The following is a 23,399-nucleotide window of genomic DNA, read 5'->3' as shown; positions in this document are numbered from 1 at the left end:
TAAGTTCAGTATCACTGCATTAGTCAGTACTCAATGCACTTTAATAAACGTTTTGTACAGTTAGATCAACACTGCTATAGGACACTATCTGTTAATCAAATCAAATTAGGAACGTGTAATTTAAATCTTGCTCCCACTGGAGTCTTCTCACTGATTCCTGATATAAGATCCAGAAAGGTCTCCGTGGTTCGAGACACTGCCATGAACCGTGGAACACAGGTGACTAAGACAAGCGCACCATCGCATTCCACTTCAAAATAAAAGTCTCTTACGCAAATGGCCTCCGGTCGTTGCTTAATGTGATGAGTTAAATACAGAATGTGTTCGCCGTTGGGGTTTTGTTGTTATTAATTAACTAATGGCCTCTAAAAACACGAGCTATATTTAAGAAATTTTATCATTCCCACTGCTGACACTGTAAAAATTGCTTTTCGTTACCTCACCCCGACCCCACCGACGCTCTTCACACACAGCACCCACGCACGCACGTTCGCTCACTGGACTCCCAACGTGACGTATACACTTGCGCCCGGTTAGCTAGCTTCTTAGCTAGTTAGCTAGTTGTTGTAACTAGTGAGATAACAGCGGACACCGGAGTCGGTTAACGCTAGCTGTCGGCTTCGGTCATGGACGACGAAACCCACCCCAAAACCCTGTAAGTAGTTTTATGTGTCTAACAGATGGTCATCGTTAGCGTCGGGAACCGGTGGCTAACCTAGCTAGCCGCAGACTAACAGATAACACAAACCTGGCTAACACCGCCAAGCAGCATAAACATTTAGCTAATGCGTCACTAACGTCAGGTTAGTTCACATAAGGTTAGATAAAAAATAAATAAATAAATAAATAGTACCACACATTTCTTTGTGTGTAATATGTTAGCGTTAACAAAGGCAACTAACGTTAGCCGTTAACGTTACTAATGCTGGGCCAGCTCGAAAGTCAGTCATGCTAATGTAAATAACGTCACATTAATAACTTATCAACGAACCATATGGTAGCGTTAATACTCGAAATAAACTGTGCGTGGCACATTGCTTTTTTATAATAAGTATCACAGTCAGTATCACCTCATCGTTACCTTAAATGAACTGTAACAGTGCAGATGTACTAAATGAACCCCTCTTTACCCTGCAGGTACGTGGGAAACCTCTCCAGGGATGTCACAGAAATTTTGATTCTGCAACTCTTCACCCAGATTGGACCTTGTAAAAGCTGTAAAATGATCACGGAGGTAAGCAGATAAGATTGTTTGATATCTATGTCTGTTCTTTTTCTCATTATGCCCCCTTCCCTGTCATTCACATTTAGAGGGTTACTACCATATTTCACTTACTAGCAATGAGCATCTGTAACTAAAACCAAAACAGCAGTTTCAATTATAGCCCCTCACTGTTGGATAAGTGCCTCCATTGTTAAATACAATGAAAATAGACAGTTGCTTTGAGGTAAATGGAACCAAACCTTTTAACTTTTGCGTTTGACCTTGTCTCCTGCAGCATACAAGCAATGACCCATATTGCTTTGTGGAGTTCTTCGAACACAGAGATGCTGCTGCAGCCCTCGCAGCCATGAACGGGAGGAAGATATTAGGAAAGGTAGGAGACTTTGTCTGGTCCAAAATGAAAAGATTAAGGGGCTCAGCTGTTTCTGAATTGCCCTGTAATTCAGGTTCCTTGTGTAGAAAATGCATGTTTCTGTGATTAACTGTCATAGTTTTAAATAATCTCTGTGAACCCTATGCTTACAGGAGGTCAAAGTAAACTGGGCCACCACTCCTAGTAGCCAGAAGAAAGACACATCCAGTAAGTGGTCCATCTCACTGATTGACTTATCCACTGAGATCCAGATTTATCAGAGAATAGTAAATTATTTCTTTTTTCTTTGTTTCATTCTAGATCACTTCCATGTTTTTGTGGGAGATTTGAGCCCTGAGATCACCACCGAGGATGTCAAGGCTGCATTCGCACCTTTTGGGAAAATCTCGTAAGTTTTCACCTTAAAGTGGATTTTTTTTTATGTGCAGTACAATATTTAGATGCTACAATGTAAGCATATTGATTTCTCTTAAGATGAGCAATATTAAGGTATTTCATCATAATCTTTTAAACGAATGCTCTGAAACAGCCATCTGTGACCATGTTTACATGCATACTACATGGGTATTGACTTGAATATTAATATAAAAACATGAAGTTCAAATTGTGATTTTAAACAGTGGTCCACAAGGGCTGACACCTTAAAGGTTTTTGTTCCCTTCAACAGTTAACAAATTATGTCTGATCTCAGATTAATTATTTAGCTTTGGGACAAAACGATGGTCTGATCAATGAAACACAGGGACACCCTGGTGTCTTTGGCATTAAAGGGCTGAACTTGACCTGAGACTTCCATGCGGTGTTGCACACCGTTCCCTCTCCTGTTCTCTCCCTTCATTTCCTGTTATCTCTCCACTGATGGCTATCCAATAAAGGCAAAAGATGCCTCACCTGAAATAAATGAATAAGCTAAAGAGAAACTTACCCAAGAAGGTATTAATAAATATTGAGAAACAGACTCAAACTGTAAAGGGGAAACAAAAGCTTGCATTACACAACAAGGCCTAGTCTGCTTGTGCCACTTGTATTTTTGATTGCTGAGCACTTTGAGAGAATGAAATATCAGGTAGACAGACAGATGAGCAGTTTTTGGGAAGTTTACTCTGGATGAGTACATGGAAAAGATAAATACAGAGAGAAACCCCAAGTTATGTCTCGTGAGACACAATGCTTAGAGGTCAACAGAGATGGTTAATGTTCAGGAGGACAAATGAACAACCACTTCATTTTTGCTTCATCTTGACTTGTTTTTTTTTTAGTATCTTGTAAAAGACAGTACATCCATGCATGTAAACATAGTTGATGGTGGACCAACATAATTTATAAATAAAGGGGAACACCACTTGAATTAAGTATTCCAATATGTTATTTCTGTGGCCTAGGAAACTTTCATCAATATATGAACTACTCTCTCTCTCTAAGCTAGAAACCAGAGAAGTAAGTCTCCAACCTGTGATGTCATAGGGTATAAATTCTGGAGCTGCTCCTCAGACAGTGAATGGGAGACTGATATTGTGGATCTGCAGAGTGTTTGTTTTCTTTTTTATACCCAAATGAGCTTTATTCTACTGAAGTGTTCTCAGCTCTGAGACTGAAAATGTACGTATATATTCATAACATTCCCCTGGGTGCTCTCAGTGTCATCTAGAACATCTTTCTCAATATATTGTCTATGGAGCAGCTCCAGACTTAATACTTGATGGCATGACAATTTGACGTTTAGCACTCTAGATTTTGGATTTGGGAGAGTTGTTTATATTTAGTAAAATTTTAGACTGTCTTTGACCATAAGGATAATATATACAATTTTTTTCTAATGGGCGTAGTTCCCCTTTAATTGTCACATGAAAGTGAATATCATATATAATGCTTTGTTTTTAAAAACACTCTTAACAGATTGGATTAGCCTCATTTAAGTTATTAATTACCAACACAATTCCTGTAAGTTCTTGAGACTTTTATTGCAGTTACCAACTTGTAGTCTGTGTATTGTGTCCCTATTTTAATGATTGAAGTGTCAGCTTTTAGCCTACTCTTGCTTCTCTTTGCATATTTAGGGTGTGGTAAGTAAACTGTATGTCAGCAACATGTAAGCTGTGTGTATGAACCTGAACGGCTTTTAGTTGTGGGTCTCAGTGAAGTAATAGCACTTTGGTTATTTTACAGAAATGCTCATAGGATTGGACAGGAGCTTGAAGGCTAACAGCAAGGAACTGTGCACTCTGGAGACTCAGATGTAGTTTTTTTTTCTCTATTTATTCCATTCTTTCCATATGTCTTTATTTGTAGATGCTATGTATTAACATGATCTAGCTTAGATTAACAAACTCCAATACTCAATGTATTCCTCTAAATCTATGTTTAAATTGTCTCATTTTGATTTGCATAGTGTTGTTTGTAGTGCAATGATCCTCTTCCGAAATTTCTGAAAATGTCAATTTCTTAAAATTTGCAGCTTCCCAAACTCCATACTCCATATTGGTGGTAAAGAATTGACCAGGAAAAATAAAGAAATCTGTTAACAGGCCATGTATGCCGTTTAATTCCTTTTTTCTCTTTTGCTATTTTCTATATATTTCTATTTGTAGGAAGAGCACCAACAGCAGATTTTAAGAATGCATGGTAATCCATATAATCTGTTCCTTTGTGAATTTAAATCAGTAGCCTATTGTTGAAAAGATTGACAAAGAAGTGGTGCTCTAGTGGCAAGGATCCATTAATACATCTGATAGTATTTAAAATAGTACTGTAGGCTGCATGTTTTTGTACTTGTTTTTTTTTTTTGTCTCAAGTGTTGCTTTGAAGTTATATTACGATTCAGTGCTCAGCACAAGGTCATGATAGCTAATGTACATTAATGTAGGACAGAGTAGAGGATTCACAGTTCAGTGTGTTTTGCGTGGTTCCTTTTAGTTTGAAACATTTAAACTGGAAAGTGCTCTAAAGTTGTTTTCACGTCTCCCTCCAGGGACGCCCGTGTTGTGAAGGACATGACGACAGGCAAATCAAAGGGGTATGGATTTGTGTCCTTCTACAACAAACTGGTAAGGCTCCAGTGCAAGAACACAGACTGAAGGTTATTTCTATTTTCTGTTTATTATCCTACTTTAATGCATTTACAGTAATTAAGATATAATTAATCATAGTTGAAATCATAGTCACAACAACTTCAATCATCTAACATTACGTAGTTTCTTCTTTACCATCACCATTCTCAGTATTGTTTAGGTTAAAAACAGTAACAAACATTTTGAGAACTGATCATAGTCACCAATACAACTTGACAGATTTATCAAATCCAGAGAGGTAACTCACTGATTTGGATTTATAGGATGCAGAGAATGCCATCATTAACATGGGAGGACAGTGGCTTGGAGGACGCCAAATCAGGACCAACTGGGCAACGCGCAAACCACCTGCTCCAAAGAGTGTCCAGGACAGTAAGTTTTAAAGACCCCTCACACCCACTGCACACCCACGCAGGGGAGTTCACTTATCAGGGGAGTAAATTTCACAAGGTGTATTTCAGTCTGACGACACCATCAGGATTGTGTGGGAGTGTGCAGACTTCCTCCTCGGTCTCTTGTTAGCTTTGTTGCATCTTCCAGGATGGGATACATTACACCTCCCCTCACAAATGTTTGTTTTTATTTCAGATGGTTCAAAGCAGCTGAGGTTCGATGACGTAATGACTCAGTCCAGTCCACAGAACTGCACCGTGTACTGTGGAGGGATCCAGTCAGGACTATCAGGCAAGTGTCATGTTCTTTAAAGATGCATTATTACAGCCCTTAGTCACACTTAAGTTGTAATCTTGTTATTTACCATAAACTTTTTCTGAAATTAACATTGTTTCTGTTTGATTCTTTCAGAGCACCTAATGCGACAGACCTTCTCGCCGTTTGGTCAAATAATGGAAGTCAGAGTTTTCCCAGAGAAAGGATACTCTTTCATCAGGTACTGCCTCAGTCCATTGCAGCATTTGGCCACTAGATGTCAACATAAGCTCACTGTATGACTCCATAACAGGCCAGTCAGCATTTGACTCAGTGTCACTGGTCTTTTCTGTTATGTTTGTCTTCACCTCAGATCAGTTTGGTCAATGTTTTAATACTATGCATTTTCTGATTCATTCATATCATTGCCTGATAGAGATTCTGTTTAATAGATGTGACCACTAAACTGCTGTTTTCCTTCGAAGGTTTTCCTCCCATGACAGTGCTGCCCATGCCATCGTTTCAGTAAATGGCACAGCCATCGAAGGACACATAGTGAAGTGCTTCTGGGGCAAAGAATCTCCTGACATGGCAAAAAATACACAGCAGGTAGGGAGAATATAACAGATAATGAAACTGACTAAAATATATGCATATGACCATGGAAACTAAAGATTTTGATGGTGATTCAGATCTTGGACTAATGAAAGTTTAGGAAGGGTTTTTAGCCAAAACTGTGGAATGTAAATAGAAACTGTTTACTGATTTATATTATAAATCACAAGCAGAGTGGAAAAAAACAAAACCAATAGACAAAAAAGGGTACAAATGAATAAACGTCACTCGTTTTTTAATGCGGCCTTTTTCTTGCAATATTTGAATATTATTTACTCCTGATTGAACATAGAGGTTATATCTAATGGGCCATTAAAGACATCTATTCACTTTTTCGTTGGTGTTACGCAGGTTGAGTACAGTCAGTGGGGTCAGTGGAACCAAGTCTATGGGAATCCGCAGCAGCAGCCGCAGCAGCAACAGCAGCAGCAGCAGTATGGGCAATATGTGACCAATGGGTGGCAAGTTCCCTCCTACAGCATGTACGGCCAGACGTGGAACCAGCAAGGATTTGGAGTAGAGTAAGTTTCACTCAGTAGTATGTATTCAGTTCATTCATAAATTTATTGTATTACTATACTGTTATGGGCCAGAAGACTTATCTCCACCATCATTAAATGGATGGATGGTGATTGGATCACTCTCTACTTAAAAACTTTCAAACATTTTCCCAATAATAAACAGGAAATCTTTGTATGCAGTGACCACAGTCATACTAACTGGTTATTTGTGGCATCTTTGCAGGCAGTCCCAGTCACCAGCCTGGGTGGGAGGCTTTGGATCTCAGTCAGCCCAGGCCGCCGCCGCCGCAGCCCAGCCCGGTCAAGTCATGTCCAACCTGGCCAACTTCAGCATGGCTGGCTACCAAACACAGTGAGCTGGCCCTAACCTAAGTGTAATACCAAGAGGATTTTTTTCAACCCTTTTAGACCACACAGCACTCTTACATCTGGACAGCCGCTGTGGTAAAATAGGGACAGGGGCCATATTCACAAAGCCTTTGTAGCTGATAGTTGCTCCTAAACAACCAGTTTAACAATTCTGTTTTAAATGACAATGTCCATTTCACTTAGAACTTTTTAAAAGTTTATTTGATGTAAATTCATAGTTTTGTTATGGAGAAGTGCTCTTGGGCTTTTGAAGTAAAGCCAAACTAACTGTCTGAGTAGATGTTAAAGGAAACACCAACCTTTTGATTGTTTGGCCCAATGAAAACATTACTCAGTGTGTGACAAAGAGGATTTAGTGTTTGCATGCTTACTGGACAACTTTTGTAACAGACACACAGACTGTTTGATGCCTCTTATCACACACTGAGTAAGTTGAGAAATGGGCCAAACTATCAAAAAGTCAATATAGTCCTCCAAGACTAATTGTTACCCTCTCATATTCAAAGTTTGAGCAAAAATGTGTCGGAGAAACTGAACAGCCACGATATTTCAGTGGAGCTAAAAGCACACTTAATATAAGCCATCACATTACTCCAGCTGCTCACTGGAGCATTACAAGGATTAAGATACTTGGAAACCTCAAGCTTTATAACATTAATATTGAATTATCAAACTATAGCAATATCCACTCTCAGTTTGCCAATATATCTTTTTAGTATTTCAGTGTTTGTTACAGACTTGTCAACATGTTTATTTACTTTTCATATTTGGGGCATTTTTCTGTTATTTTACACAACAGAATACAAAACTCCGCTCGAGTCTTCATGCATCGATTAAGTTCATTCTTGTGATATAGGTCAGTTTTTAAAATGATGATGATGTCATCAGTGTTGACAGCTGTACAGATCGCCCACCATGAATTTGTGTTACAAACTGCACTGAGCCACAAGAATGAACCAACCTGCTGGAAGTTGGTCTGGGCTTCGCTTCAGCTCATAGCTCAAAATTCAGTCCTATTTTGATATATTAATGAAAAATGCTTTGTGAATAGAGGCCCTGGATCGGTAGTTTACCTTTCCAGTATATGTGAAGAAACTATTTGTATAAACAACTGTGGCTTTAAAGGAGATTTAAATGGGATGTGGTATTTCTTGAGTAATTTTGTGTACAAAGAAAAATTTCACCTACTCAAATCTAAAAGCAAAAAAAAGATTTTTTTTTTCATGTTTTGTATCAGAGTGATCAGCATGTTCTTTGCAGACTTTTGATGGATTTTAGTTTACAATTTAATGTAGCCTAGATTGGATTAATTTATAATCCTGTGTCTCAAAGTAAAGGCTATAGCACATGCTCACGATATAAAGAGAATATTGGTTTCCTGGAAAGATACTGAATCTTAACTACTTTCTTCCTTTCTCTCGATAACCTCAGTTAATTTATAGTCAGTCTTTCTAATGACTATAAGACTTTTTATGAAGAACAGAGTTTATTTAGCACCAAAACCAGGCCCTAATGATATTGCATTACATTTTGCGGCATTCAAAATGCTGCTCTTTAGTCACGTATGTAAAGACAAATTGTCCAATGAATAAGACTTAAGTTACTAAAAACTGAGATGGTTTTATTTTGTGAAATTGAAAAGTTTCCTAAACAAATGACATTGATTTATCAGGGCAGCGGGCACCTTTGTGCCCCTCAATGTATTCTGAATTTTCTCAGTAACTGCAGGATATTTCCTTATATAACAGGTGACGTATTTTTAAAAATCACTGGCAAATTGTGACAAGAGGATTTCTCAAAGACGTCCTGCCATTTGGATTTTATTTGCTTATGTGCCATTCTGTACAGTCAATTACACTCCTTGTAATTTCACTCTCCTTTTCCTGTTGTACTAGCCGACAAACTTGATGATGTTTTTGTTTGTTTATTAGACCTGGGGCATATTTGTGTAACAAAACAGGTTCATGTTGGCTGAGAGTGTAAATATAAACCTTGATCACAAACCTTCATGAAACTTAGAAATAATGTACATACTGTAGGTAGAAATGCCATCATTAAATTTCAGCAATATAATTTATGAATAAGCCTTAATTGATGTGTCAGTAAATTCAAACTTTGTGTTATTAACGGAGGCTCCATGTCAAATCTAAATTCTTTTCCATTGTAGATTTTCCCATTTTTAAGTTTGCGTGCCATTGTCAGAACGTAGCAGAAAGCGGGTGATATTTCAGCTTGAACTGCACGCTTATTACATGTATTACATTTGTTGCTTAAAAAAATTGAATGTAATGGCAATTTTGCTTTTATGACAATAATACAAATGAGTTGAACAATAGAAGTGATGTTTAATAATAAAGGATGAAATCAATTTTCCATTTAAATGGGAAAACTCAAGAAGTGACTTCAAATAAAGAAACATTTGAACCGGGTTGTTCAGTACATTTATTAGACACTAACAAATTGTGCTTTACACAGAGATTCTGACAGCTAAGCATAAACTGATTTTAAAATTATGTCTTTTCGGTAACTCTACCAGACACAATATATAACATATGTAACAGTTATTAAACTGAGATTCTGACATTTGTACCATCTGAAAGTTAAATACACTAGACAGCATGTATTTTATATACATTTGCTCAAAAACTTTTTTGTTTTGCAGTTATGGTGGGATGTATGAAACCTGAATTAAGATCACCAAATGTTTTTTTTTTTTTTTTTTTTTAAAAAACAACAAAAAAACATCTTGTCCACTGGGATAATAGGTCACAGATCCAATTAAATATATTTTGAGGCGATCAGTAATTATTGTACCATGGATTCCATAAACATAATTAGGGAATTATTTTATAGACACACTAAACTGCAAACAAGTCAGGGTGCTGATGATTTTTAAACAACTGTAATAGAATTTGAACATTCATAAACATCACATTACTAAAACAAAGTAAGCATTCATTCAGATGTTACATCGGATTATGTTGCGTAACTTTATTTTCCTAACCTACCTGTTGAAATAAATGTATATTACACAACACTACTAACATGTAGATTTACATTCAGTGCTCATCTACAACATACATTGTAGTCTTCTACATATCTGAGCTTAAACTTGAACCAGTTTGTTTTATTAAAGCTCTAGTGCAGTTGCCTAGTAAGCATCAATTTTCAGAATTTATTTATACAGTATTTACATATTTCCATGAAATGAGTAGCTGTAATAAATGAGTAGTTAAAGCAAAGTGCACGATATTGCTGTCATACCGTCTGTAGTTTGATCTGAGCGCCTACTTGTGGTTTTCTACCTGAAGAATTGTTTATTGAACAGACTTTGGAAACTTGTTGACATGCGACTCGTTTATCCTCGTGTCAGCTGACTTCCAGATAACCCATGACTCTGTTTCTCAGAGGTTAATCACATATGACAGTCATATGTGGAGTTGGTGCGAACTGCTGGTCTCCTTGATGACGTCTCAGCCTTCGTCCCTCTGTCCACGCAAACCAGGACGCCCCCATCTGAGGCAGTGTCATCACTCTGGATAGGGGAAATCAAAAATTAAACATTTTGTATTCATTAGAATAAAACTAAGAGTCAAGTCTCATTTTCTAAAGTAAGAAAATATTAGACATTTCCCTCATATTACTGCCCCTGTGACATTATCAGTAGCACAGTTGTTACATAGCTTTAATATACTTTCTTAAGCCCCAACTTACCTGAGCACTGTCGATTTACACACCCATAAACATCTCGAACACAGAAAATAAGGAGAAAATAAGACAATACAGGCAGCGGGCACTGCAGATGGAAACACCGCCGCACACTTCTAGTGGGTCACAAGTGATGATTTAGAGGATTTACTTCTGAATGAGTATATATTGCATTTAGGGAAACCCTGCATTGTGTATCTTAAATGTTCGTAAAGCAAAGTTTCCTCATGGTATAGTCTTCCATTGAAAAATAAAGCATTCATTGAATACAACAAGGTTTATGAATATCTTAGTAACCTATTTCCATACTCACGTCATCACTGGTCACAGTCAGTTTCCTTGCCATTTCGTTCCCTTTAGCTTTTTCTTGTAATCCCAGTTTCTCCATAATCAAATCAATCCTGGATGTGATGCCTGCCACAGAGCTTTCAAGGTGGAGAACCTGTCTGGCCAGTCTTTCATTGTGAGAGAAAGGTAATTCAGTTTTTTTTTTTACTTAATGTCCATTGTAATGAAATGCATTTCTCTTGTTTGAGGACGAGAAAATTAAAGACATTTCACAGGTTAAAAGAGAAAACTAACCCACCTCAGAAACTGTTCCCGATCCATTAAGGTGTGACTGGAGTGGTTCCTCTGCTCATTTGATGTTACAGGAGGCTTCTCTAGTAATTCTTTCTCATAATTCATTCCAAGATTGTTGAGTTCAGCGCAAAGAGCATCCTGACAAAAATGGGAAAACCATAAACACAAAATGCCTTTTGTATTTGTTCTTACAAATGTCTTTTATTACTTGTCAGGTAAAATAAATAAGTCAAACTGTGTAGAATATCACACATACCCTCTTTTCCTCCAGCTCAATCTTCATCCTCTCTTGTTCGCCTTCGTCTAGAATTTGGTTCCCATCACGGTCAAACCGTGAGAAGGCCGCAGAAATTTCATGATCAGCATGTCCCATCCTATAAGATCATCAGAGCGGTGAGGGTTAAATTTGATACTTAAGTTAGCATATGCTCGTCACTTGATTTTTTTTGTCACTCACTCTTTCAGAGTTTCTCTGAAGTCCTTGAATTCAATTTCTCCAGATCCAGATCGTAGTGCTTTCTGAACATCTGATATTTTCTCCTTTTTGAGTTTCAACTTCGTAAATGTCTTCATATAGCTCTGCATTACAAGAGAGAATCATTTGTTCGTAACTCTTGTAAATCTTTTTCCATAGATGTATTTATATTTCCATGAATCTGATTGCATTTACCTGTTTGATGATGTCAGTAATCTGTAGCTCATCTTGTTGAGATGAGAGCTCCTCCTTAACCTCAGAATATGTGTCATTTATGATGGCCAGAAACATGTTCTGGGGGACAGATACATAGAGAGATAATGAGAAGGCTCATCTTTACCCTTCTCAAATCAAACATTTTGTGTAGCAGAGTGACTCACCAGTAGAACAAAGAAAACAAAGAACACATAGGTGAGAAAGTAGATTGGCCCAAGAACTCTATTAGCACGGTCGATGGCATCATAATCAAAGTCCCCAAGAATGATCCTGAACTGTGTGAAGCTGGAGAAAGAAAAAATAAAACGATTGATTCATTAATGTTCAGGCGTGGTATTTAAATATTCCCTGCTGAGACGCTCTTTTGAACACTTCTTACATGCACTTGATGAAGGTGCTGAAAGATTCAACCTCTGTCCCAAAGAGCAAGTATCCAAGTTGGGCATAGGCAAAGAATACGATGAAGAACATGATGGCGAAACCCAAGATATCTTTAGCACATCGACCCAGTGTTGAGGACAGTTGAGTCATGGTCTTGTTAAAACTAATGTACTTGAAAATCTAAAGGACGAGAAGAAAACAATTTTCAGGATGACAGTAGAGACCGGCAATTTTCAGAAGTGATGTGTCAGAGTAAAAGATGTCAATACTTTACCTTGATCCATGCAAAGAACAAGTTCACTGCATTCATGTTGTTGTACTGTGTTTGCCAGAAGGCCAGAAATTCAAAATCAGCGTAGATGCCAGGGTGTTCCAGCAGTTTGCCGAGCAAGTTGTCCACTTTGATGGTTCGGAAAATATTGAATACAATGGCAACGATAGCGAGCTGGGAAGGAGAATAATTTTACTTCTTGGATTCAAAGCACAATCAGAGAGAAAATGACTTGTTTGAGTCAAATAAGACTGACATTTGCTTACCATTATGACAACAATATCCAGTATGTTCCAGATGCTTTTGAAATAGGAGAGCTTGTGTATTCGCAGCTCAAGAATCTCCTCCACCACATAATAGATGATGAATAAACAGAAGACCATCTCACAGCCGAGGATGAAGAAATCCCAGTAGGTGATGTAGCGGATCAGTTTGACTGTTCTTATCTGGTAGGAAGGGATCGCCCCACCAGTTGCTGGGAATTCAACCAGCAACCTGAAATAGCAGTAAAACTTTGGTTAACCACTGAATGGGTATCAACCAATGGGTAAAGTTGGCATTGTCTATAGTGCTCTTTACCTGATGACACAGAACATGTTGATGTTTGCATTGTAAGTGGAGAAGTCAACGAAGACTGCTCTGGTTCCTCGGTCGAGCCACAGGTTGTCCACCAGTTCCTTCAGTGTGTTGGCACTCTCCTCTTTGGTGAGACTCAGGTCTTGGTAGTATCCCGCTCCACTGTATGTGGTCAGCAAGCCCCAGTGAGAGGAACCTTTGACTTCCTTCTCTGTGTGGTAGGTCCAGCTGCAGAGGAAGAAGAAGTTTTGTGATATTTCTGTAACTGCACACCCAAAGTAACCCTGGAAGGAAAAAAACACTGCGTGGCTTACGCAGTGCCGTTGATGAGACCAAAGCTGAGGTCATCCTCCTTCTTGTCATTGTAAACATCATAACACCCTATGATCTCTTCTTGAAAGTCGTTGTGGACCTTGCAGGAGTTGTTCACGATCTTGATCTGCCTCATTCTGGGGACTCCCAGCAGCATGTTCTCGTAGTAGATGAAGGACTGGTTTCCGCTGTCCAGTGACTGGTTATTGTACCACTTAGTCCAGTAGAGTCCATCCAGCAATGGGCCCTGAGCATACTGTTCAAATAAAGAGAGATTGGATGTGGTGTGAATTCAGAAGAAAGTTCCTATTCTTATTTCTAAGTGATTTCTCACTGTGGCAAACATGGAGGAAATGAATACTGAGGAAAACTCACAGTCCAGAAGTCGGCCATGGTGCTAATGGACTGAAACCTAACCCCACTCTCACCGGCTGTATTCACAAACAGGTCCGTCATGGCTTTAGTGTAGTAGTAGGTGCTCGAGCTGGTCATACCATACGTCACTGAAAGACAACGCAATCACATTGTTAACGCCCAATCGTCTATTCCTATCAGGCTTTGCTCAGGCTCAGCCCTAAATGTTTCTCCTTTCAGCAGTCCAAGATAAGACAACCCAGAAACCGACACGCACAGCCTCATTGAAGACTCTTAAACAACAAGCTGTGTTTATGTCGCTGTCGTCAAATGGATCCAGATTAGAGGCCATCATTTGTTTGAAGAGAGAGCACGCTGGCTTGACTCAAATAGCCTCATCAAACAATGTAAATCTAACCCAGACAAAGCAACAATGGACGACGCCAAATGCTCTTATCGCTAAAAAGCAAGGGAGCAGTGCCCATGTCCCTTTCACTCCTAATGCTCAGCTGGACAATGGCTTAGGCAGAGGGATGGGGGGGCATTTGTTGTAAGTATTAATGCAGGGAGGGAGCTTTCAATGATAAATCAACAGCCCAAAGTGCTCTAAACTGTAACACCCCGTCAAACACTGAGCACTGCAACAAGTGATCAGATGACTGAAATATACACAGTGTACATAGGATAAATAAATACAGGAACACCAAACAAAATCTGCAATTCACTTCGTTAAAAATACACTGTCCCCTCTGTCTCATTTTAGGTAAAATTGCTAAACAAACACTTTACTGTGTTATGCTGCATGCAAGAGAAGGGCCAAGAATTACTTGCAAATACTATTTGACCAGGGTACGAAACATGATTTTCAACAACTACAAGTGCCAGGAATAGACATCCTTGGGAGAGTAGAGTACTTACGGAGGCATATATCCACCAGGAACACCAGATAAACAATTAACTCCCGTAGCGTGGTTCGTACAAACAGCTCCCTGTTGTTTGAGGTGTTTTCAGTCAGTGTTGTGCCCCAGAAACCTACAAACAAATCACGGTATTTTATGTCATAATGATGCAGAATTATTGACAGAGTTGAGACTGTTTAAATACCTTTCATGCAGAGGGTGTGTCGACTTTAATACTGGGTTGAAATAAGTTAATTGGGTTCTATTAAAGACCTATACTGATTCGTCAACAAGATGATCCACAGAAACTCTAGGTTAAAAAAATATCAGTTGAATCAACTGATATTTTTTAGTGGCCCAGACAGGACCAGAACCAAAGAAAGGTTTCAGTGAGATAAATAGTTTTGTCAAGATCTTGTGCAGGTATCATCCATACTCATTAAACCTGTTGTACAAATGTCATTAATGGCAGAAACACAGTTGTAAACTCAGCTGAATGAGTTCCTACCTTTGATAAAAGAGCAGCAGCCTCTTTGTTTTTTCACCAGGCTTTGGTCAGTGGATGGTGGCTCCTCTGGAAATGGCCCGGGGTTGTCCAGTTTGTATATGCTGTCCATGGAGCCCTGAAAGAGGGGCTGTGGGTTGTAGATGGTGCTGACAGCTCGGGGCAGGGGTGGAGGGGAGCCACAGTAGCCATGGTTCACCCAGGCTCCGTTGCCCACGCTGTCCAACTCCACCTGCCCGGTCAGGTGGCTGTCAGCCCGGTTGTTCAGGCACTTCATGCTGTCGGACACCTGTGTGTCTGTGTGTGGACTGCCAGTGTTTAGATTAGAGAGGAGAGTGAAGCAGAGCAGTGCAGCCAGCTTTTGAACACCTGTGGGAGGGATGGTTTTAAAGAGAGGATGACATAAGCTTTGTTGAGGGAGGAGCTGCCGATCCTCTGCTGGAGCTTTTGTAGTCTTGAGATTGAGACCCAGTTAAAATACACTGAGGTGATAAAATGGTAGGTATTTTACAAAGAGAACACTGACGTACTTGTGACCTGTTTTTCGTGGACACCTCAGCAAGGTTCACACCAATACATCATATTTAACTTCAATTTGTTCAGGGAGAAATAATAATCCTGGGGCCAGTTAATAAGCAAACATGAATAATATGTATTAGTATATAGTGTGTACATGGAAAGAGTCCTAAAACACTGAAATGTGTTAGCATTTTAGCACTCCTGGTTCCCTCGCCTTGAAGTCAATGATTTTTTAATGGGTTTTTGGTTAAATATCTTAAATAAGGTCTGGGTTAACACAAGCTTAAGAAATTGTCAAGTTTTGTTCTACAACATACAATACAACAGTAAATACCCCGCTTGTGAAACTTCTACGTGTCTTAAATAAGATGGTTCCTAACAAGTGGCTAAATGAAACTACATAATGTCGTCACGGCAAACATGGCTTTACAGACTCATCGTGGTAGTGATGTAAAGTCATGCAACTGTGGTGTAGTTCACCTATAGCATAATGTTAGCTTTTTACTTCTGATGATTGCACTTACGATTCAAAATTCATAAAAGTGGTGTTCATCTGTGAAGATTATTTTGCTGAACAAAATATGTAAATATCATAAACTTTTGTTTGCCACAGAGCGTACATTCTGCTGTAACCAGAATCCAATGGAAAAGTCACATTGGCTTTTTGATGAAGGAACCAGGGCGACACTGATTTCAGCGTCAGCCCACAGAAAAACAACATCCCTGCAGCACTCTATATCAAAGGTGTGGACTCAGGTCACATGACTTGGATTCAAATCAGATTTGACGAAATCAGAAAAGACCTGCAACTCAACTTGGACTTAAACACCAGTGACTCATGGCTTCATTTAGACTTGAACCTTTTGACTTGAAAATACTTTAAACCTTCCCCCAAGGCCAAAAAATAAAAAGCATGTTATTTAAAAAGTGTTAGATAAATCAATTAATTTCCTGAATCAATTAATGGTAACTCAATTTCCATCAAATCCACACTTAATTTCCCAGATGATCCACTTTGTTTGAACAAATCAGACAGCGTCCAATAAAGATGCAGGAGAAAACCATGAAGCACTAACGTTACATTACTGAGCTCCAGTCGGAAAAATTGGTACGAAAGCTTTGGCAACAAAAAAGGAACTCCAGTATGCATAATGTGCGGGTCAAAAATCACCTCAAACTTCCAACAAACTTGTTTTAACAAATTAATACATATTTTAAGAAGCATTCATTATTTTTGTGAAGTTATGAATTGATTAGGACTCAAAATTTAGGAATTGGGACTTGACTTTGGACTTTCTTGTCTTGACTTAGGACCTGAGTGCAAAGACTTGAGGCTTATTTGTGACTTACAAAACAATGACCCGGCCCCTCTGGTATAATAAATGATGTCTGTTTTCAACCTTTCGATGTTGCTGTCCTCACTCATCTTTGTCAAGGGGCAAATCCAGTCGCAGCAGGCCCATCAGGTCAGGTGTACACAGGGGTAACTTTTGTTTTTGAGATGTGGGGTTTAGCCGGGTTCTGGGGGATCCTCTTCTTGGACTTTGTTTTTGATAAGAAAGCTCTATTTTGATGCTTTTTTATGCAGCCTGGCACCTTATTTGCATTCAAAGTTAAACAAAATTCCATTGTAAATCAGTTCGATGCCTTACTGGCCTGCAGGTCATATGTTGAGTATCACTGCAGTAGGCAATGCATTTGGTAGAGTGAAATGAAATCACCTAAAAAAAACAAAATGTAATAAAAACATCAAATTGGCAGTGAGAAGCTGAAATTATGAAATCAATTATGAAGTTCTCTCTATAATAGTTAATTTGCAGTAAATGTCTTATAACATAGAACATCCTGCGGTGTATGAAGGCTGAATAATTCAGCAGCTAAAAGACAGTTTAATCTGTTTTGCCCTCTCAGTTACTTCCATGCTGAGCACATTGTTGTCACTATTGATTAACATCTCATCCAATAACGTGCCTCTGTTGAGGAAATCAATTAATTGCATGTCAATGATAAATTCTGTCGCCAACTGTTTGCGGCTTGTGACTGAATTAATGAGGACCATAATTGCAGTGTCACTGATGGTCTCCGCCTCGTTACCGTTACGCACTTTTGACTCTGCCATCTATTCAATTTTTAACACGCCAACTGTCAGAAAGCGTTTATTAAGTATGCAAACATTCAACATGGCATTTGAATCATTATGACCATCTGTAACAGAGTTCGGCACCTCCTCTATTGGTCTCTTCTACCAATCCAACAAGCCTGCAACACCTATTATATGTGTATATAAGTGTTCTGGGCTGTCTAGGTTAATATGATGCATATTAGCAGTTGGACAGTACAGTTAATGCACTGCTGTAGATGTCTTATACTTAATGCAGATAGAGTTTGGGTCCAGCTATGGCCGTTCATGCTTCAGTGGCTGTGAACAGAGCGATTACACGCAGCCATTACCACACAATAGAGTTTAATTTCTGCTCCCCCTCTGAAGCCGTGGCAGGATCTGGCACACAGGCTTCCTTAATTTGCTGTGGCTTGTGCCACCATTCAAACTTTTTCAAAACTGTAACAATCCCTTGTTAGTGGCTGACGATTGCCATTTAAATCTGTAGCGCTGTGGCTTCAACAACAGCCAGTTGCAGATCATTTAGCATCCTGGTTTGTGAAGACTTACACTGGCCTGTCCTGGAGCAGAATCAAATCAGTTTAATACTTTAAAACTCCAAAGAGAGGATTTACCAATAAAATGGTTAAATAATTGTACAACCCTCCCCAACATGAGTCTATTTTAAATGTTTATTTTTTGGTTCCCCACTGACGTAAAAGTGTCTTATCTCAGAGCCCAGGAGCACAGGACAAAAGGATGGTTTATTCCCCAGGGTGCGGAGCGAGGCCAAGCAGCAGACGTGACCTGCCATTACTCCTGCTGAGAACATGACACACACAACACAAAGGATGTGCCGTAAATTAGTTGTTCTCCTAGACAACCCTTGTTTTGGCACCACACAAAGGAAACAAAGTGAGATTATGAGGGCTAAAATACCAGAGCTTTCTAATAATAGCAGCAAGTTTTTATAGAAATGAGAAAATGATGCATATGCAGTAAAATGTGTGAATGGATTATTAGAATTTTAGGGTTATATTTTGACGATATAAATGTTTTTGAGGATGCAAAAGTAAAATTGGTAGTAAGGAACCAACTTTTTTGTTGCAATATTTTTAAAATCCCACATTTCACTCTTATAATCAGCTCAAGATGAAAAATAAAGAACAGGAGAAAGGTTTTTTCATACAAAATAGGATTTATTTTCTATTAAAAAAGTATAGTTCAACAAAATAGAGGTCTGCATGTGAAAAATAACATCTATTTTTCAACTCAACACTTTGACAAAATATTTCATATCGATTTTACCTAAGACAACAATGATTTTCTCAGAATCCATTGAACATTGCACAACATTTTAGGGCCGGGTCAACATAACTGATAACAAAATACACCTGTATCGTCAGTACAATCTAGTGGTCATTATAACGACTCTACATTTCTGTTATTGCTATACTTTGAACAAAAAGATGCTCAACAATGCTGGGTGACTAGCAAAAATAAAAAAAGACTTCACACTGAAATAGAAGCCTTTCTGATTGTCATACACAAACTATATAAATATAAAAGAAAATAATGCAATACAAATGTATTTACTGTCTCCTGGATTGAAGGAGGAATATTCACATTGTCACTCACATCCAACAACATGACTGATTATCTACCAAATGGCAGCAGTTTAGGCGTGGACCTGATGGCCATCGAACTGATAGGAGAAGGACGAGTGGATGTAGTCCTGTTCAGTGGGAGAGTCGTACCTCATGAGGCAGGGGTAGTTCTCAGGCTGCACACAGTCAAATTGCAGGTCCAGCCACTGCCTGTGAGGAGCAGTGTGTCTCCTGGCGTCTGTCAGGATCCGGTTGAGGGCCATGATGTAGCTGAGGGCCATCTGCAGGGTTTCATACTTGGACAGTTTCTTGTCCTGGCCCCACTGGGGGACCACTTTACGTAATCGATCAAAGGCTGTGTTCAAGCCCTGCATCCTCTTCCTCTCTCTGGCATTTGCAGCCATCCGTCGCCTCGTGGCAGTCTCATATTTCTCCGGGCTCTTGGAGTCTGGTTCTGAGGACTCGGATCCCGAGTCAGTGCAGCTGGGTCGCCGAGACTTCATGATTGTTGGTGGAAGAATCAAACCGCTGTATGTCCTCAGGTCAGAAAGACTCAGCGCCGAGTCAACAGATTGATCAGGTTTCCAGTTTCAGCTTTAGGGTTTCTCAAAGGTCTCCTCAGTGTCACAGCCTGGCTGTGTGTCCTTTGTGTCTGATATTTGTAACTCCAGATAGTGGACAGAGAAGAGTCCAAGGTGTCTGTGATCCTGGAGACAGTGAGGGTGCAGCTTTTATAAGATGGAGGAGATGAACAGGTGGCAGCAGGTGGAGTCCATGCCCCCCCCCCCCCATCCTCAATATTGCATATAGAGAAACACACCCATGACTCATAAACACCCACTCTCAACACACACACACACACACACACACAGGCGTATATATGCACACTCAGCACACACACACACACTCACACACAAACAAAACCTTAATGAAATTCCAATTATCTTGGGCTGGGCGATCTGGCCGTGGCTTCACTCAGAGCCATGTGTCACAAACACCAAAAGTCCACCATCTGGTAGCACAACTCACCACAGCTGATGGTGCAAACAAACTTTTAAAGGGCTAAGTTTCTGGATATGTCCCAAATCACCAAAAACCCAGCAATTAACATTTAAGGATTACATTCTTAATTAAGATTTGATCAAACAGAATATTGACATATGTTGTCAGGTATTAGTAAATTATTATTATTATTATTAACCTTTTATTTAACCAGGAAGATCCCATTGAGATTAACAACCTCTTTTTCAAGGGAGACCTGGCCAAGATAGGCAGCAGCAAGTATGAAGCCCAGTTACAAATTACACAGATAAAACACAAACAAATAGTATTGAATTTACAAGCAGATTATGAAAAACAAGTACATGTAGTGGAGTCGGCCTCAAGTATTCTTAATTTGGATTTAAAGGCGCTCAAAGAAATTAACCCTGTTAGTTTCCAGTCATTTTGCAACATATTCCATGCTGAAGGTGCAGAGTAGACAAAAGCCTTCTTACCCAATTCAGTACGGGCATATGGAACAGAAAGCAACAAGTAGTCTTGCGAACGAAAGGAGTAAGGACCAGCACTTCTCTGCAATTAAGGAACAAATGTAGGAAGGCAGTAGACCAAGTAATACCTTATATATAAAAGTATACCAATGACTGAGTCTTCGGGTGGCCAGAGCAGCCCATCCAACCCGAGAGTATAACTCACAGTGGTGTGTCAATGGTTTACAATTAGTAATGAACCTCAGAGAAGCGTGGTAGACAGTGTCAACCATATGAAGACATTTAGCAGACGCATTCATATATAAAAGATCTCCATAATCCAACACTGGTAAAAAGGTAGCAGCAACAAGTCGCTTTTTTGCATTAAAAGAAAAACATAGCTTATTTCGAAAGTAAAAACCCAGTGTTATCCTCAGCTTCTTCACTAATTTCTCTATATGCGGCTTGAAAGTGAGGGAGGCATCAATCAAAACACCCAGGTATTTATACTCGTGAACCACCTCTATTTCATTTCCCTCGAGAGTGGTCACTGAGGGGATAATTTGAGGCCTCTTCCTAGAATTAGAGAACAGAATAAGCTTAGTCTTGTCTGCATTGAGAACAAGTTTCAGCTGAAGTAATGAGTGCTTAAATTAAATTAAAAAAACTGCACAAAACAAGGAGTATGTTACCTCATTGTGTGGTAATAAATAGTGTCCTATTTCTTAATCAGTATTTTACTAGTTAATACTTTTTTTGCTTCTAAAATGTAACTTTTTTGTATGAAAGTTTTAATACATTTGTGACTTGGTTATACTTATATTAAGATGCCATGTTTCAGAGATAAATCTGAAGGCATCACAATTTAATATTTAATTTATTTCTGAGTTAGATATGAAATCTTCGGGATCACCTGGGCTTTAAATCCATTAGGTTATGTTAAGTTACATAAGCCCTTCAAGAAGTGCCCTTTCACTTCTCATGTAACTGGTCTCCATGTGATAATAACCATAATCTGAGATTAGCCCGAGGCAACAGAAGTGGAAGTGTGGCCTGTAACCTGAGGGATTTGAGTAGCACATCAGGGGATTATGGCTCTCAAACAATATGGGCCAAGATGGTTCACAGATTACTGCGCCATCTCAGTTTTTGGGGAGCAGTTTGCGAGCAGGTGAAATATGAAATTCTCCTTTATATATCAGAAGTACATTAGTGTGACAGGTTGTTTATCAGTGCCGTGTCTGGTCCTAATGAATCACAGTATGTGGGATGCATTAATGTTCCTTATGTACCCGGGACCACATGTGAAATAAATAATTGATCTGTGTGGTGATCCGAGAAAAATGAGACAGACAGAATAATTTGTCTGTCTGTCCTCCCCATCTGCTGACATTGAATTGTGTAATTCAGGAGGATGGATGTGAGCAGGGTCCTCCTTTACAAACACACACTCAAACACACTGTTGACTGTTGACACACAATCAAAATTAAGATAATATGTGGCAGTTTTGCACTGTGAAGAGTCATCATAATGAGTACTTTTGATACTTACACACATTTTGAGTAATACTTATGCACTTGTAACTTAATACAATGTGAGAGCAAGACATAAACTTGTAGTTGAGTACACTTACACTACAGTAATGGTACTTTTACTTAGCAAAGGATCTGAATGTTGCTTTATATTCTGGTGTCATCCTTTGTCAGCTCCTGTGGACTGTCAAACTCAAAGCTTGGGTGTAGAGGCAGGTTATGAATGATTAATCACTGTCAGAGGCCGAGAATAATGCCCGTCTCTGGTATTGGGTCATAAACACAAGCTGATGCTGTCTGGTCATTTTGGGATGGACTGGTTAGCTGTGCAATTAGGCATATAATCCCATCTACCAGTTGGTTCATTGATTACAGATTGATGTAGTTTGCCAGCTGCTGCTTGTCTTGTCTGAGGGCCTCGTCTGAGACGTGGCCCCTTCCTTCCGTGTCTTCCGCAGCCTCTCACATGATTGGCTTGTCTGAGCACCGGTGGCTGAGCCATGCTCTCTGTCAAAAGCCATATGTCAAAACCGAGGAGTGACCCGTCTGCTCGGTATGAAACATGTACCCTTATAAATCCAGCTCTCCTTATGGAGATATGGAGATTAGGGCACAAAGCTTATGTTTCAGTGGAGGAGAAAGTGTAAGAACAGATTCTCCCTGCATGTGTGTGTTGACTTGATAAATCTCATTATCATCACAGGATTAATTTACAGGAGCAGTGTGAATAAGCTCATGCTTCATTTTAATGAGATTACAAGTAAGCCACTACTTTTGCTTCCTGATGTGTGGACTTTTACTGCTGGTTTTGTAACAAACTAAAATCATTGCTGCTCTTATGGTGTCGTTACAGCAGTATTAAAAATGAGTATGCTTAGAAAATGTAAACCAGAATTTGAAACATCATGGTAATATTTAGTACAAGTGAGCCATGAGTGTAATAAATTAAATAAATAACAAAAAATCCAAACCATTGGATTTTAAAAACAAAACTCATTCAAATCCCACAGATATTTACAACACATACAGCACCCAGTTAACAAGTAGGCCTAGCAGCTGGTGAGATGAGGCT

The 23,399-nt window shown here is 39.2% G+C and overlaps 3 protein-coding genes across 6 annotated transcripts; 1 reads left to right on the top strand and 2 right to left on the bottom strand.

Annotated features, from left to right (window-relative positions):
- Positions 1-302: 302 nt before the first annotated feature.
- tial1 (TIA1 cytotoxic granule-associated RNA binding protein-like 1) lies at positions 303-9,247 on the top strand. 4 transcript variants are annotated; one of them, XM_050070494.1, is made up of 12 exons: positions 426-655; positions 1,138-1,234; positions 1,500-1,598; positions 1,751-1,805; positions 1,899-1,986; positions 4,567-4,642; positions 4,930-5,038; positions 5,255-5,350; positions 5,471-5,555; positions 5,800-5,923; positions 6,281-6,450; positions 6,674-9,247. In XM_050070494.1, exons 1-12 carry the CDS (start codon positions 627-629, stop codon positions 6,804-6,806), a joined length of 1,161 nt encoding a protein of 386 aa, XP_049926451.1. In that variant the 5' UTR covers positions 426-626; the 3' UTR covers positions 6,807-9,247. The 4 variants fall into 4 exon arrangements, 3 of the variants coding, with proteins under 3 accessions (XP_049926450.1, XP_049926451.1, XP_049926452.1); XM_050070493.1 differs by having other exon boundaries at positions 387-655; positions 1,751-1,986; XM_050070495.1 differs by lacking the exons at positions 426-655; positions 1,138-1,234; positions 1,500-1,598; positions 1,751-1,805; positions 1,899-1,986 and adding an exon at positions 3,816-4,128.
- Positions 8,733-15,431, bottom strand: pkd2l1 (polycystic kidney disease 2-like 1). Its single transcript, XM_050070491.1, has 15 exons — positions 15,102-15,431; positions 14,613-14,726; positions 13,716-13,843; positions 13,343-13,596; positions 13,032-13,256; positions 12,719-12,947; positions 12,456-12,626; positions 12,180-12,361; positions 11,965-12,085; positions 11,780-11,878; positions 11,567-11,688; positions 11,366-11,483; positions 11,114-11,247; positions 10,841-10,982; positions 8,733-10,354 (listed from the first exon to the last, which is right to left on the bottom strand). The coding sequence occupies exons 1-15, from the start codon at positions 15,373-15,375 to the stop codon at positions 10,235-10,237; spliced, it is 2,433 nt and encodes an 810-aa protein (XP_049926448.1). The 5' UTR covers positions 15,376-15,431; the 3' UTR covers positions 8,733-10,234.
- A 3,471-nt stretch (positions 15,432-18,902) lies between these two features.
- atoh7 (atonal bHLH transcription factor 7) lies at positions 18,903-20,027 on the bottom strand. The gene has a single exon (XM_050071413.1). The coding sequence runs from the start codon at positions 19,826-19,828 to the stop codon at positions 19,397-19,399; it is 432 nt and encodes a 143-aa protein (XP_049927370.1). The 5' UTR covers positions 19,829-20,027; the 3' UTR covers positions 18,903-19,396.
- Between the last annotated feature and the right edge of the window lie 3,372 nt (positions 20,028-23,399).

The sequence above is a fragment of the Epinephelus moara genome, chromosome 19 (genome assembly GCF_006386435.1).
Source record: "Epinephelus moara isolate mb chromosome 19, YSFRI_EMoa_1.0, whole genome shotgun sequence".
NCBI classification, from domain to species: Eukaryota; Metazoa; Chordata; class Actinopteri; order Perciformes; family Serranidae; genus Epinephelus; species Epinephelus moara.
Note: the sequence above shows the minus strand (reverse complement) of the source record. Positions and strands in the feature narration are given on the sequence as shown.

Excerpts from the sequence above, each read along its gene's own strand:
- tial1 (XM_050070493.1), top strand. The coding sequence starts at position 627 with ATGGACGACGAAACCCACCCCAAAACCCT. Across the intron at positions 5,351-5,470 it reads GATCCAGTCAGGACTATCAG|AGCACCTAATGCGACAGACC; the intron begins GCAAGTGTCATG and ends TGATTCTTTCAG. Across the intron at positions 5,556-5,799 it reads AAAGGATACTCTTTCATCAG|GTTTTCCTCCCATGACAGTG; the intron begins GTACTGCCTCAG and ends TTTCCTTCGAAG.
- pkd2l1 (XM_050070491.1), bottom strand. The coding sequence starts at position 15,375 with ATGAAGTGCCTGAACAACCGGGCTGACAGCCACCTGACCGGGCAGGTG. Across the intron at positions 10,983-11,113 it reads GATCGGGAACAGTTTCTGAG|ACTGGCCAGACAGGTTCTCC; the intron begins GTGGGTTAGTTT and ends TCACAATGAAAG. Across the intron at positions 10,355-10,840 it reads TGACTGTGACCAGTGATGAC|AGTGATGACACTGCCTCAGA; the intron begins GTGAGTATGGAA and ends TCCCCTATCCAG.
- atoh7 (XM_050071413.1), bottom strand. The coding sequence starts at position 19,828 with ATGAAGTCTCGGCGACCCAGCTGCACTGACTCGGGATCCGAGTCCTCA.